This window comes from Phyllostomus discolor, chromosome 6, assembly GCF_004126475.2.
Source record: "Phyllostomus discolor isolate MPI-MPIP mPhyDis1 chromosome 6, mPhyDis1.pri.v3, whole genome shotgun sequence".
Taxonomy (NCBI): domain Eukaryota; kingdom Metazoa; phylum Chordata; class Mammalia; order Chiroptera; family Phyllostomidae; genus Phyllostomus; species Phyllostomus discolor.
Genome location: NC_040908.2, coordinates 119,894,729 through 119,908,125, shown reverse-complemented (window position 1 = coordinate 119,908,125; position 13,397 = coordinate 119,894,729). Strand labels below are relative to the sequence as shown.

At 48.3% G+C, this 13,397-nt stretch overlaps 2 protein-coding genes across 4 annotated transcripts in view; one reads left to right on the top strand and one right to left on the bottom strand.

Annotated features, from left to right (window-relative positions):
- RNF169 (ring finger protein 169) overlaps positions 1–6,308 on the top strand; it is a 79,729-nt gene extending 73,421 nt beyond the window's left edge. The window contains exon 6 of one of the 2 annotated variants that reach the window (XM_036028814.1): positions 398–6,308. In XM_036028814.1, coding sequence (XP_035884707.1) covers positions 398–1,441 — 1,044 coding nt within the window. In that variant the 3' untranslated portion in view covers positions 1,442–6,308. Of the gene's footprint in view, positions 1–256 lie in introns of both variants that reach the window. The other variant, XM_028516514.2, reaches the window with a different exon arrangement.
- Positions 6,309–11,387: 5,079 nt separating this feature from the next.
- XRRA1 (X-ray radiation resistance associated 1) overlaps positions 11,388–13,397 on the bottom strand; it is a 58,130-nt gene continuing 56,120 nt past the window's right edge. For both annotated transcript variants that reach the window (XM_028516389.2, XM_036028813.1), the window contains 3 exons: positions 12,787–12,902; positions 12,475–12,580; positions 11,388–11,875 (listed from right to left, as the gene is read on the bottom strand). In XM_028516389.2, coding sequence (XP_028372190.1) covers positions 11,622–11,875; positions 12,475–12,580; positions 12,787–12,902 — 476 coding nt within the window. In that variant the 3' untranslated portion in view covers positions 11,388–11,621. The remainder of the gene's footprint in view (positions 11,876–12,474; positions 12,581–12,786; positions 12,903–13,397) is intronic.

Sequence of the window (13,397 nt, the reverse complement as noted above, 5' to 3'; positions counted from 1 at the left end):
TGGTATAATAATGTTTTTAAAATTCTAGGTGACTTTTTTCTATAGATTTTCAATTTTATTATTTCAAGTTTATAGGAATTTCTGGAAACAGTGTACATTGTAGGTTAGTGATTTCCCCTATTTTCTTAGGCTCACATCATTCTTTTTCCATTTTCTTGCTCTTTCTCTCCTTATGCCTCTATCATTGTGAAGGAATTATGAAGCAAGCTATGTATGTATGTGTGTATGTATGTATACTCTTTTTCATCTTTTTCAGGTGACAACTATAACCCCAACCACCAACCCCATCATTGGTGTTCTCTTGTCCACTCAGAACAACCGCTGCCTCTCCGCCCCTGACCTGACCATTGAAAAGCGTCTGCCCTTCAGCTCCCTCTCATCCTTGTCTTCCCTGCAGAAGCCCGAGCGCTCCATTAGCCCTGAGAGCAATGACAGCATCTCCGAGGAACTCAACCATTTCAAGCCCATTGTCTGCTCACCGTGTACTCCTCCCAAGAGACTCCCTGATGGCCGTGTGCTGAGTCCCCTCATCATCAAATCAACACCCCGCAACCTAAACAGAAGCCTGCAGAAACAGACTTCTTACGAGGCCAGTCCACGGATCCTCAAAAAGTGGGAACAGATCTTTCAGGAGCGGCAGATCAAAAAAACCCTTTCGAAAGCCACCCTTACCTCCATGGCTCCAGAAACAGGGGATGATTTGCTAGTCTCTGAAGTTACTCATTCTAGCAAAGAGAAGCCACTTTCGACTTTAAATACAAGACTGTCCAGTGGGCATATACTGTCTGAGTGTACTGGACCCACCCCCGCTGACCTGGACTATCTCCCCTCTGTTAGCCAAACAAAAGGAGAGCAGGGCAGTGACAGTAAAAGGAACACTGAGATCTCAATGGAAACCTGCTCTTCTTCAGAACTTAGAGTGGGAGCCAGTGGGACTCCTTTGGAGAGAGAGCAGTTTGAAGGGTCAGGGTCAAGCTCAGATGCCAAGTTAGACAAGGCTTGTATAAGTACAGCCATGAAAATCTCGGCAGTTAATTCAGTGCTGTCCAAAAACAGTGGTTTGGGTGGTGCCTTCAAAACAAAGAAACAGCTGAAGACAGTGAATCATTTCGATCTGCCTAATGGTGTCCTGGCAGACAACCTAGGTGAGGAGCCTCTTCCTTCCTTGCGTCGGGGCCGGAAAAGACACTGCAAGACCAAGCACTTGGAACAAAATGGCTCCCTTAAGAAACTACGACAAAGCAGTGATGAGATGGGTCTGGCCCCGGCAGACCCTGTCCTGCGAGAGGTGGAGCAGAAACTGCAGCAAGAGGAAGAGGACCGACAGCTGGCTCTGCAGCTGCAGCGCATGTTTGACAACGAGAGGCGGACTGTGAGTCGGCGAAAAGGAAGCGTGGACCAGTATCTCCTACGATCCAGCAGCATGGCTGGGTCCAAGTAACGCCTTGTGAACAGTGTCACCTGTCTCTAAGAGGTCTTCGGGCTTGGTCATTTGTCCTCCAGAACAGAGCGTTCTCACTTTGGGTTTCTTTCAATGGCAAAATCTGAGAGGTTCCAGGGCCTTTGTAGTCTATGTCCAAGAAAACTGCATCTTTGCCTCCCTGTGACCGAGGCCAGAAGCACTCCCCACCCCCTACGTGACCCATGCCTGAGTGCTTCTGGGCCTGATCTCGTGGCACCCACTTGGAATGAGATTCAGGAGCATGTGGCCAGAGTTAGAAATGGTAGAGGAAAGAGGGATACCTTCTCAAACTGATAGACCCCCTGACTTCTTTTCACAGGGTGTATTTTTAAATCAGCTTTGCAGATAAAAATAAGTTCTGTGATTTTCAAGGAAGTGGAACAGTATAGTTCTTTGGCAGATTCAAAAAGATCATGTTAGCCCTTCTCCTGACCCCTGTCACAAGTAAATATTCCTAATGAAATCAATTGAGTTTATGCTTCTACAAAAGCTAATTAACATTCTCTGTTTAAAAAATAACATTTGATTACTGCTCTATTGTTGACAACCATCTCACAGTCATTGTTTAACTTGGTCCTACAGGAGACCTGGCATGTAAGTGGGATTGACCCCATTTTTTGATGATGAAACTGCAGTGCAGGTATTCAAGCTCTCTCAACTAAGTGGCATGGCCCAGCCTGACCACTGGGTCTCCCGACCACAAATCCCATGGATTTCCCACACTAACAGGTTGCCATGATGGACTGCAGCCCAAGGTCATGCCACGGGAGCCTAGGGAAAGCTGGCTAGGCATCGAGTACCCATTGTGCAAAATCCACATGCAGACCATTGAGATCAGCTAGAACTCTACACATAGAGTGTGCAGCTAGCCCCACCCCCACAGTTTACAGCCTCCTTTCGCCACTGTTCCACCCTGTAAGATAAAGGACAGTTGGACATCATTACTCTCCACATGGCCAAGGGTTATCTGCAGTGTTGATCTAAAGTCCAAATAGTTTGCCCAGAAGTCAGGCAAGAACAATGCTGAAACTCCATACTATGGAAACAAGGTATCTAGCTGGATGCAGCTGGTAAATTCAGTCCCATGGACCTTTGGGGTTTATTTTCCTTAACAGCTGACACCATGTGTCTTTTGCATCCCTGGTGGTGCTTGGTGCTTCTGCCCATCTGGGCTCATTGAGAATAGGGATTAAGATAGGATTTTAGGGAATCTCAAATGGGCTGGCATTCCCTGTGCATGTATGAGCTGTTACTATAAAGTCATGTGACTGGCATTTAACAAACCTTTCAGAGCTTCTATATCCCAATGTATGTTGTCCCCTTGAGTGGCCCCAGAAGGGTACTGCACATTTTCCAGTTGAAAACACTTCTGGAATTGTCCTCAAAGTCTAGAAACATCTGGAAACATAGACTCCTAAAATGTTAGAACTGGAAGGGACCTTAATGGTCATCGATTCCAATTTCTTCCTCTTATTAAGGCAGAAGCTGAGATCCAGAGCAGTGACTCACTGATCAAGTCCCTAGGAATTTACTGTATCACCTTATTTTGCTCCTTCTCAGGAGATTTGCCTCCTTTCTCTGAGCAAATCTTTGCAATCATTTGGAGTTATAGGAGAGAGAATTTCACATTTGGAACCAGTCAGAAGCTGTTTGAAGCCTCTGGAAGAGAAGGTGGGTTGACAAGAGGGTGTGGAGTCATAAATGAGGTGCAGCTATAAAGCAGAGCCATTTCCTCGGGCAACTCATGAACGGTTCCCAGAGAGAAGTTCCAGAGATGTCTTAAGCATTTCGATGATCACTGAGATATGTGGATCCTCTTCCGTGACTACTTTGGTGGGCAGTGTCACTCACCTGAATGTATGTATTCCGTGTTCCCTGTGTCTGTGTGTGCACACATGCAGATGTGTGTTTAAAAACATACATCAGTCTCATTACTTTGTGTTCACACCACTTCAGTTCTAGGTCCCACCAGCAACACGTGCCCTCCAGAGGCTGCTGGAAGGTATAGGCACCCAGGAGAGAAGAGCTGGCACTGGTCTGTGGCAGACAGAGAGGGTGACTCCCTAAAGGCCCTTAGAGAAAACACCAGTTACTGCCATTTCAGATTGTTCCTTTTTGATCTTTGTCAATGTTATTGGGAGGCTGGTCTCATTGGTAGTAGCAAAGACACTTATTTTTCCACTTGCCACCTTTTTCTATATCTCCAATAATTCAAAAAATACTTTTCAGTTGGAACCAATTTTTGTTTTTGAAAAAAAGATAAATATTTTAATAGGAAAAGATATATATTTTAAATATGTCCCCAGAGTAATAAGAAATCACATAGTGGAAACAACACATTTTAACTTCTGATTTCACTCTTCTTCAAGAGTGAAAAGCTACTTCTTGTTAAACAAACATTCTGAATTCTGAATCCAGCTTCCTGACTGCCCTGGGCCCCACTGCGGTGCCTGCAGCGCGCTGACAGTGGTTCTCCACGCTTCCAGCTGAGCAGTTTAGGTTAAGGAGGGAGGAGGCTTAATCTTTAATCTGCATGGCTTTGGAGGAGGCAAAACCACTAAGGTATCTGTATTTTCAGATGCTTTCCATATTTAATAACTAAAACCCGAACACTTTTTCCTTCTGAAAAGTTTCCCTCGCTTGTTGCTTGATTGTGAAGTTGGTTACAAGTGGAGTTCTTGACCTGAATCCTTTGGAGAAAAAAGGGAGAAAGACAAGGTAGGAAAATAGAATGCTGGGGAGGGTTTCTCAGCTAGAATGAGACACACACGGTTTTACAAAGCAAACATGCTGCTCACAAATCATTGGCATCTGATTCACCATACAAATTCCCCATGCCCTACTAACTCTGTTCCTTGTGTATATGCATTTTTAGTTTTTGTTATTAAAGGGGAAGTTATGAGAGGTTGGAGGATGGAGGTGATTCAATGGGGAATATAAGAACTGTGGTTGCCCTGGGAAGGGGGCTCTCAGCCCTTTTCCATTGGGGGGAGACCCTGTGGGGGCGTGCTCATGACTCTGCTGACTGCTACCTGTTGGAAGAAGTCATCGGTGTTCGGTCGGTGTCAGATCAGGGAAGTGTGGGTCCACCCCATGGCCCCTTTCATGTAATTGCCCCTGTTTTAAAAGATTAATTCTTTTCCGCTGAGGCTTCCCAGGAAAACTTTTTGTAAGTGGCTTCATTTTTTTAAAATTTAATTTAAAATTTTTGCCTGGAGGGAGCACTGGTGATAAATGCTTTTTCTCTGTGTTTTTTTATTCGATTTTCTTAAAAGAAAAATGCCCTTAAGAGATCAAAGCTGCTTAATTAATTGCTGTATGATTACAAACTGACAAACTGATTACAATGGGAAGCTGCCACTGCTTGACTGGTGAAGCTGATGACCGAAGGCTGTGCTGTTCGTCCTTTCTGCTCCATCCGACAGATTTCCTGAGCTTCGGACTTGTGCCAGTTTTGTGCTGGGTCATGGAGCTACAAAGATGGAAAGGACGGTTCCTGCTCTGTGGAGCTCAGTGTCCGACGGAATGTATTTGAATGTGTATGTGGCTGGAGAGTTTGTGAATGGTCTTGTGAAAGGCCACTTCTTCCATAGCGAAGATCTTGGATGGTCCCACTCAAGATGCTGTCCAGCACCAAGCAGGCTGCCTTGAACATTTTAAATATTCCCATCAGTATTTGTGAATTTGGTTGCAATTTGGTTGCTTTCCATTGCCTAAGTGATTTTACTAGAGGAGAGTGAATTTCATCCTCCAGTGACTGCAGGACAGTAAGATCCCGTCAGAAGCTGCTTTTAGTTTGAGCCCCCAAGAAATGAGGCAGGCTGAGGGTCACCGACATGGTCAGAGGTCCACATCTCCACTAGTAACCTCCTTACCTCTTCCGCAGTCAGGCCTCTCAGCTGGGGCTGACAGCAGCTGGGTCTTTTTCCTTTTTCCTGCCTGGCTTTTCACTGACACGGAGGGCCAGCATGAGGAAGGAGAGAAAAATTGAAGGCTGGATCCTAATCATCAAATATGTAGCTGGAATGGGCATGGAAGTCATTCAAGTCAAACTCTTCCCCCTTCCATCCCTCTTCTTTTTTTTTTTTTTTAAGAAATTAGGAACTTAATGTCCAGTACCCTGTGCCCTATTTTATATGATAATTTTCTAGGTCTGAATAGTCATTTAAGTTACACACACATACTCACAATTTGATAATGAGGGGACATCCAAATGATTTAGGAGACTTTGTTTTACTGGCTTTTCTTCCTGATTTTTTCAGTTAGAAGGAAAATGCACCTATATCCCCCTGAATACACATCCAGACAGGGAAAGCCTCCGTAGCGTGAGTAATGTGGCTGTGGAATCTGGGGAAGTGACATTTTTATTGGAACAGCCACTTTAACTACCAAGGGTTAAAACCCAGCCAGCCCTTCATTTTTCTTTGAAAATCAAGAACTTAGGGACTTAAATCTTTCTAAGCCAGCCTTTTCCTTCAATCCACAGAGTGGTCTTTCGGCCTAGTCTTTAGAATTGAGTATAGCTGCTTAAACATTCTTGGGACTCAGTGAGGAAGCAGGTCTGCTTTCCGGGGTGTCGGAGCGCAGTGGGGTTCTAGGGAAAGAGGCTGCTAAATAGATTTTTTTCTCCAAAGAGAATCTAGAAATGTATCTTTACACATGGTTATTGTTCACTGTAATTTTCTGAAGATTGTGCTACAGAAAAAGATACTTTGAGATATATAGAGATCACCACTTTAGAGATTGGTTACATTGGATGAAGGAAAAGTGCCAAGACTGTATGTGCACATTGTTGTATGTATTACCAGTATTTTTTTCTTCCTAAGAAAAATATTTACACACTTTGCTTTGTGAGTAAATGCTTCCTTAATGTCTTGTCAATAAGTGTGGGAGACAACCTCAGACTTGGAGCAGGCTCCCTCGCTATGCTCTCTGGTGTCTTAAATCAAGAACTTGTTTGACAAAGCCGAGGCTTATCGTCCTTTCCTCTAGTAAGGGGTAAAAACAGGCAACGCACCCCTCAAAGATCAAGCTGCTAAGAGCTTTAGAGTAGCTTTTGGGCCCTGGCTCCTGAAGGCAGTGGTCAGATTCTCCCTGTTGGCCCTGCCCACCATCCAAGCTGCGCCACCAGCGGGAGCAGGGGCTCTGCCTCGGTGAGGTCAACCCTTAGCCTCCAGCAGAGCACTTCAGGTCCTAAGGAGAGAATGGGTAACTGTGCAAGGGAGAAAATGGTTATTGTAAGTGCCAGCTTTTTTTGGCACTTGATGGGGTTTACTCTCACTTTTTTTATACAAACATTGTTGTCATTAGGGCCTGTCCCCCTCCCACCTAGAAATAAAACATGGGTTGTGTATTGGTTTTATTCAGCCTGCTGTGCACATTAGAATTGGAGAAGGGGCTTGATGCTTGTGGACTGCTGCCACTGGCCACCTCTCACACTCTTCATACAGAACATTTTGACGAAGACAGAGGACTTAGAACAGGGCATGCCCTGTTGGGGATGCTTGTGCCAACAAAGAAATGGCACAAAGTCAAATGGGATGATTGTTGTTTAAGCAGTACTAAAGTGCATTCTTCAGGGCATGTTTACCTGCTTGAGGAGAGGCCCATGTTGAAAGTATACAGTAAAGCAAACTCATGAAAGAAAATGTTCTGTTTCTAGTCAAAACTCTCGTCTCTGGAGAGCAAGCTCAGGCAAATCTGGATGAAGCTTAGACTGTGTGTATTTGACTTTTGATGCTGTCTTTGCTCTGGTAGATGCCCCCATGAGAATGTCTTGCTTGGGCATTCAGAATAATGGGAGAAATTAGGTAGGGTGGGGTTTCTGTGGTGTACAGCTACATCTTCTGAGTTCTAAGTTATTTCCAATTTACAATGTTTATTCTCATAGTCAACCATTCTTCTAACAAATGCACCAAGACAGAATTTGAGTAAAGAACAAATGGTACGGGGCGACATTGTCCTTGCACATTAGGGCTGTACTCAGAACATCTGATTTTTAAAAATACCCTCTTGGAACCATCACTCAGGAACTCATCCAAACCCCCTTGCTGTCAGTTTCTCATCCACCAGAGAACAAATGTATCCCTGTTTCTTATAAACTTGTAAAACCAATTTGAAGGACTGATGTAAGCGTCTGTGCCACCCACGGTAAACCAGCATTTGAAGGACCTTTGAAATCATCTGGCCCAAGCTCTTCCCAAGAGGGTTGCTAAAATGACTTGCAAGCAATATGCCCTGGCTGGTGTAGCTCAGTGGATTGAGCGTGGGCTAAGAACCAAAGTATCACCAGTTCGATTCCCAGTGTGGGCCAGGTCCCCAGTGTGGGCCACATGAGAGGCAACCACATATTGATATTTCCCTCTCTTTCTCCTTCCCTTCCCTCTCTAAATAAAATCTAAAAATGATTATTTGCAGGAAACAATGCAGCTAGTTGGAAATATGAGAACATGCTGATTGTCCCTTGGTCCTAAAATAGCAAATGTTCTATACCCACACTTGTTAATTACCTGATGGCCCGGTGCTCTGAAAGGGGTGGCCTCATTTACAGGTGGGCATTTACAGGTGAGCAACTGGTCCTGACATAGCCTGGAAGCTGGGACCTCTGACTCCAAAGTCACTGATTGCTTTTTCTGCTGCCCTGGTTCAAAACCTTAGGCAGGTGCCACCCTCCTTCACTGGCCTTGGCTAACATATAGCTCCAGTTGCTTCCTGGGTTGCCTTTCCTCCTGGACCGGGCCTTGTGTGGCTAGAACAGAGTCTCCTCTGCACCCACTGCAGGGGTGGGAGGTGTCCTGAGGCAACAAGCATTATAAGGCACAATCTGCATCTAAATCAGTTTCTCCTGTGGCCACAATCAACTCTCCCCGGTGCTCACTGGCACCTTAGATAAGCAATTAGGAAAACAGATGGGCCTACCTAATTTTGAAGAATTGGTAGGAGAAACTATTCTGTTTTGCTCTCGTTTGAAGATTGGAGAAGGCTCGGAAGAGTAGCAGCCAGCTTCCCATCTGCTCGTGGAGGAGGAACAGGGCTGTGGGTGAGTCAGCCCAGGGGTTGGAGCATCTAATGGTGGATCAGATGTGCTGGGGGGAGTGACCACACTGACGACGGGGGATGGTGGCTGCCACCCAAAGGGCCTTCTTGATTAGTTATGAATGCCGGTTCATTTCACAAATCTAGTCTGAGGCTTTACTCACTGAGATAAGGACTAGGTCATATCTCTTCAAAGCACAAAACTGAAGTTTGCTCAGTGAAGAACCTTCCCTCAAAGTGTGTTTTTACACCATAAAGACCCATAGAGACTGAAAACTCCATTGCTGCTATGAGTAAGGTTAAATGGGCTGCCCTGTATTGTACAGCACAGAAGAAGGTTGAAAATTGAACCTGGTAATGTGACTAAGTCCGGATAATCCAGAGAGAGAAGAGAGTTGGACACAAGTGGTAAATGATCATATGGCTTCCAGAGACACTGCAGTTCACAGTGTGGGAGGGTGGGTTAGTAATCTGAGACCCTGCCTTAAAATAGGCAGGTTGGAGCGCTGTATTTTCTTGGTAGGAACGGGGTCATTTTAAGGGGAGTCTGAGGCAGTGTCTGTGGGAATGTGCCCAGCACTGGCTTCCAGTGTTTTAGCCATAGCTGTGCATAACACCGTTAAGATATCCAGCCCGAGTTATTTCCCATTTCACCCACAAATTTAATCTTACTGAGTATTTCCTGGATTCAGGCCCTACACTGAACACCAGTGGTACCATTTCTTGGTGTAGTGCAGTGTGATGCACACTGAGGTCATACTAGGTCACAAAAAAGAAAAGCCCAGTTCAGTTTGGGAAGAGAGTTCAAGGACATACTTGAGCCGAGACCGAAAGGAAGAATAGGAGATATTAGCTCCCATGTAGTCTTATCTAGTTGTCTTCCTGGATTAGTAGCAGGGTCGCTGTGAGCTTCCTTCCTGGGAGGTGTACGTTGGCATGACTTAGTTACACTCGAGGGAAAAGGGGCTGGCACTCTACACCCGCTCTGTAGACAGCTGATGAGCAGGAGTGCAGAATGATTCCTGATCAGCCTGGGACTCTGGGCTGAGATGAAGGTGAAGAAATGTAAGGAATCATGTATCAGATATCAAAGGTCAATTTCAAGTATGAAATAGGAAAAGCAGTTCTGATATTAGTAGACTGTGGATAAAGGCTTCATAAAAGCCAAAGAGGTGATGCCATTGGTTTTAAGAGTGTATAAAAATGTCCTGCCCAGAGAAGGGAGTGGGCAGTACGCTGGAGTACTGCATCCAGGTGTCATGAGGAGGGGAAAGCCCCCAAACTTAGTAAGTCTGTGAGAGGCAATCTCTACGGAATAACAGAATGTTGAGTGTTCGGCCTGGATAAGTGTAACCTTTTCAGGGTGTTTTCACACTGGCGAAGGGTTGGCCTGGCAGGGCAGAGAGCAGATACACTTTTGGTCAAAAATCAGAGCTTGGACAAAGGAGGAACTTTGGTAGACAGCCCAATGACTAGACCTCTCCTAACGCTTTCCCAACAGAGGAGGGGCTGGCCTTTGGAGGGAATGAGTTCCCTGTCACTAGATGTGCAAGCAAAAGATGACTAAGCTGCTGTTGTGTTTAGAAAAGTCTTCCTGACTTGAGGTTGGGATAGGATGTTCCCAGGGGCCTTTCAGACCTGAAGGCCTAGAGTTGGGTGGTGTTTCTGGCTGAAGGGAGCCGTCCAGTTCTCCAGACCTGGAACATAGTGAGGTTTAGTGTGAATGATGGGACCGACTCTCCCTCCTGACATTAGAAAAAGGGTGGTTTGGGGCCCCAGGAGACCCACGGTGATGAGGCAGTAACATGTGCCTGCACAGGAAGGCTGCCATGGGCAACACTGTGTCACCTGTATTTCTCCAGGTGCCCGTGTGAATGAGTGAGACATGGATGACTTTATCACTTGTTATGCGTATGTGACTGTATAAATGAGACTGTGCCTGGTATGGTAAATACTTAACTGGTCATATGCAAGAGACAGGTTGAGTATGACAGTACACAAATAATCTGTGTCCTGATAGAATCTCACACTCGAAACTATCGCATACACTCCATGCTTCTCCTATCCGATCAGTGGCTACAAGACTGTATTTCTATAATCACTGTAATTACAGCTTAGGTTGTAGAAGTTTGTGTCTTGCTGAGGACCCTTAATTCTTGTGCCACTGCTTCCTGGTCCCCGGGAACGGCAGGCCTGCTCTCCAGGTCTGCACTGTAGGCACCTCTGGGGAGAGTAGTCTTAGGAGCAAGGGTTGCCCAGGTGACTAGGTCACACCCAGGATCTATCCCCAGAAGCACATCTCTTAGCCCCAGTGGCCTTCTCCAGATCCTCCTCTGTAGTGGGTGCTGACTCCTGGGCATGCATAAGAATGGACAAACCCACAGGCTGCCTTGGCCAGACCAGTTACTTACGTGTGCCCAGGGTGACCTTGCACAGCCCACCCACGTTTGCACATGGGACTTCAGTTCGTGTCTTGGGTTAGGGTACCTTGGGAAACTCCATGTAAGCCTGCTCCTCTGCTTGTCCCAACTTTGCAGCCATGGTTATCTGGTAAGGGAACTCCCAGTCCTCTCTTCCTCCCTTCTCCACATTTGCCCTCACAACAGAAAGAGCACCATTTCTGGACCTTGGTGGCCTTAATTTTGCCACCCCCTCCCAACATACACACACTTTCTTGGCTGTGGGCGAGTCATTATCTGAGCCTTAGATTCTGTGCTGCTTCTCAGTCCCATCATCCGTTTTCTACCCTAGAGGTCAGCACAACTCTGCTGGACACGGATAATGCAGGCGGGTTTCCCACAGGACTCTCGGGCTATGGATCAAGCCCGGGCCCCTTCCCCAGTGGGACAGCCTGGCACAGGCTCCAGGAAAGAACGTGGACTACTCCGCGCTGTGCACCCGCTCTTTATTGCTGCTGGGCCAGGCCCCGGGTCCCGCCGGCCTAGGAAGGGGAGGTCCTGACGATCTCCCCACTCTGTGGCCAGCCAGCAAGCCTGAGCTGAGCCCTGAGACCAGCACCCAGCCATACCCACCCGAGCCGGCCTGGAGGCTCTGTCTAAGGTGCGGTGCCCTCAGGGCGGGTGTGGGGCACAGGCCAGGGGTGCGAGTGGCCCTGTGTGCAGCTTTAGCCTTTTGAGTCACTGGTCGTGGGCTCTGGGCAGAACTCATCCATGAACTGGAGGAAGCGGCCGAACTCAGGCTGGCCTTCGCTCAGGGCCGGCTGGGCCGCGGGTGGCGCTGGGGTCCTGAACACCTTCTGCAGCGAGCACCGCACCAACTCCCGGTAGCGTGCTCGGAACTCCTTCAGCAGGCGCTTGGCCTCCAGGTACTGCTGCTGGTTCACCAGCCGCCGCTCAGTGCGCCGGCGCAGGACAGCGCCTGTGGGGAGAGGGGCCAGGAGGGCAGCAGGCTCACTCAGGGTGTCATTGGCTCAAGGAGGTGGGCCTGGGTCTAGACCCTCCCCTCTGCCTGCTCCCTAAATTGGGATGGGGTAAGAAGAGCATTCAGGGGCATTAGGAAGCCAGCAGTGTCCCCTCCTGGTTCCATCCCAAGCCTTAGTTCAGTGCGGAACAGGCGATGTGACTCTAGGCAGCTCCCTGCCTCACTCAGGTCTCCTCTTCTCCATCTGCACATGGGAAGGGCAGGGGCACATGCTCCTAAGGGCCCTTCCTGCTCTGACACAAGCCCTTTGCCCTGTTCCAGCAGGTGCGTAAACTTCTAGAGCACAGGTGGCAAACACAAGGCCTGTGGGCCGAATCCAGCCCTCCACCTTGTTTTATCCAGCCCGTCAGCTCGGCGCCAGTGCCGAGCTCCTTGCCCCTAGTTAAGGAGTAGTTACATTTACACAGTCCTAGAATTACATTCGGCCCTTTGAAGGCAACCTCGAGGCTAATGTGGCCCCCAGTGAAAATGGGTTTGACACCCCTGCTCTAGATTCCGGGTTCTGGCAACTGAGGACTGGGGGGCCAGAGCCATACCTAGTGGGGCCTCTGTAATGTTCCGGGGGTCCCGCATGCGAATGAGGATGTCATCCAGCAGCTGGGCTCGAGTCTTCCGTGGGGGCGGAATAGGGATCCTCTGGGCCTGGCAGGAGGGAAGGGAGGAGAGTGTTCCCGGTCCCGCGCTCAGTCCCTCCTGGCCTCACCTCCGCACACAGTCACAGCCACAGGCAGGGAAGCAGTTGCGGGTACGGGTAAAGCATGGCCCTTAGAAGGCCTGGAGGTGGCAGCTGCCCCTGTCCCCATGGGGTCTGGAGGGGTGTCTGCACACTCAGTGCAGCGCAGGCTCACCCGTTTCTCCTTGGGGACGTAGTGCCTCTGAAGAGCGTCCCGCCTGGGCTTGGAGGAGCAGGACAGGACCGGGTGCTTGAGCATGTGCTGTAGTGCCTGTGTGTTCTTCTGGATCCCTAGGGCCCGAAGGCGAGGTGCAGTCCAGGCACTCCCCCCACCTCTTCCTAGATGCCTCCCCCGGTTTCTTCATTCCCCACAGAATAGAGGCCCTGGGCAAGAGGATGAGAAGCCCCCATCTCCCCCTGGTCTGCTGCAGTCCCATCAGTGGTGCAATGAGTACCGGGCCCTTATAAGCAAAGATCCCGATGGGAAGAGCACTGGAGCGGGGGCAGGGGTGGGTCCCAGGGTGACTCTGTCGGCCTCAGGGGGTCACACTGCAGGGACTGGCACCCAGGAGAGCACAGCTGAGCACCAGTTCCTTTGAAAGAACCAAAACTGTTAACAGAGCAGTCTGAAATAAGGGCCTCAGAGAGGGCACGGGTTTCCTTGCCTTGAACCAAATAGAGAGGACTTTGGATGTTCAACATGGAACTTCACTGGGAATCTGGCCAGTCGGATGTTTGTTCATCAAACCCTTCCTGGAGAGGCTTTTCCAGCCACAGCGAGGCCCA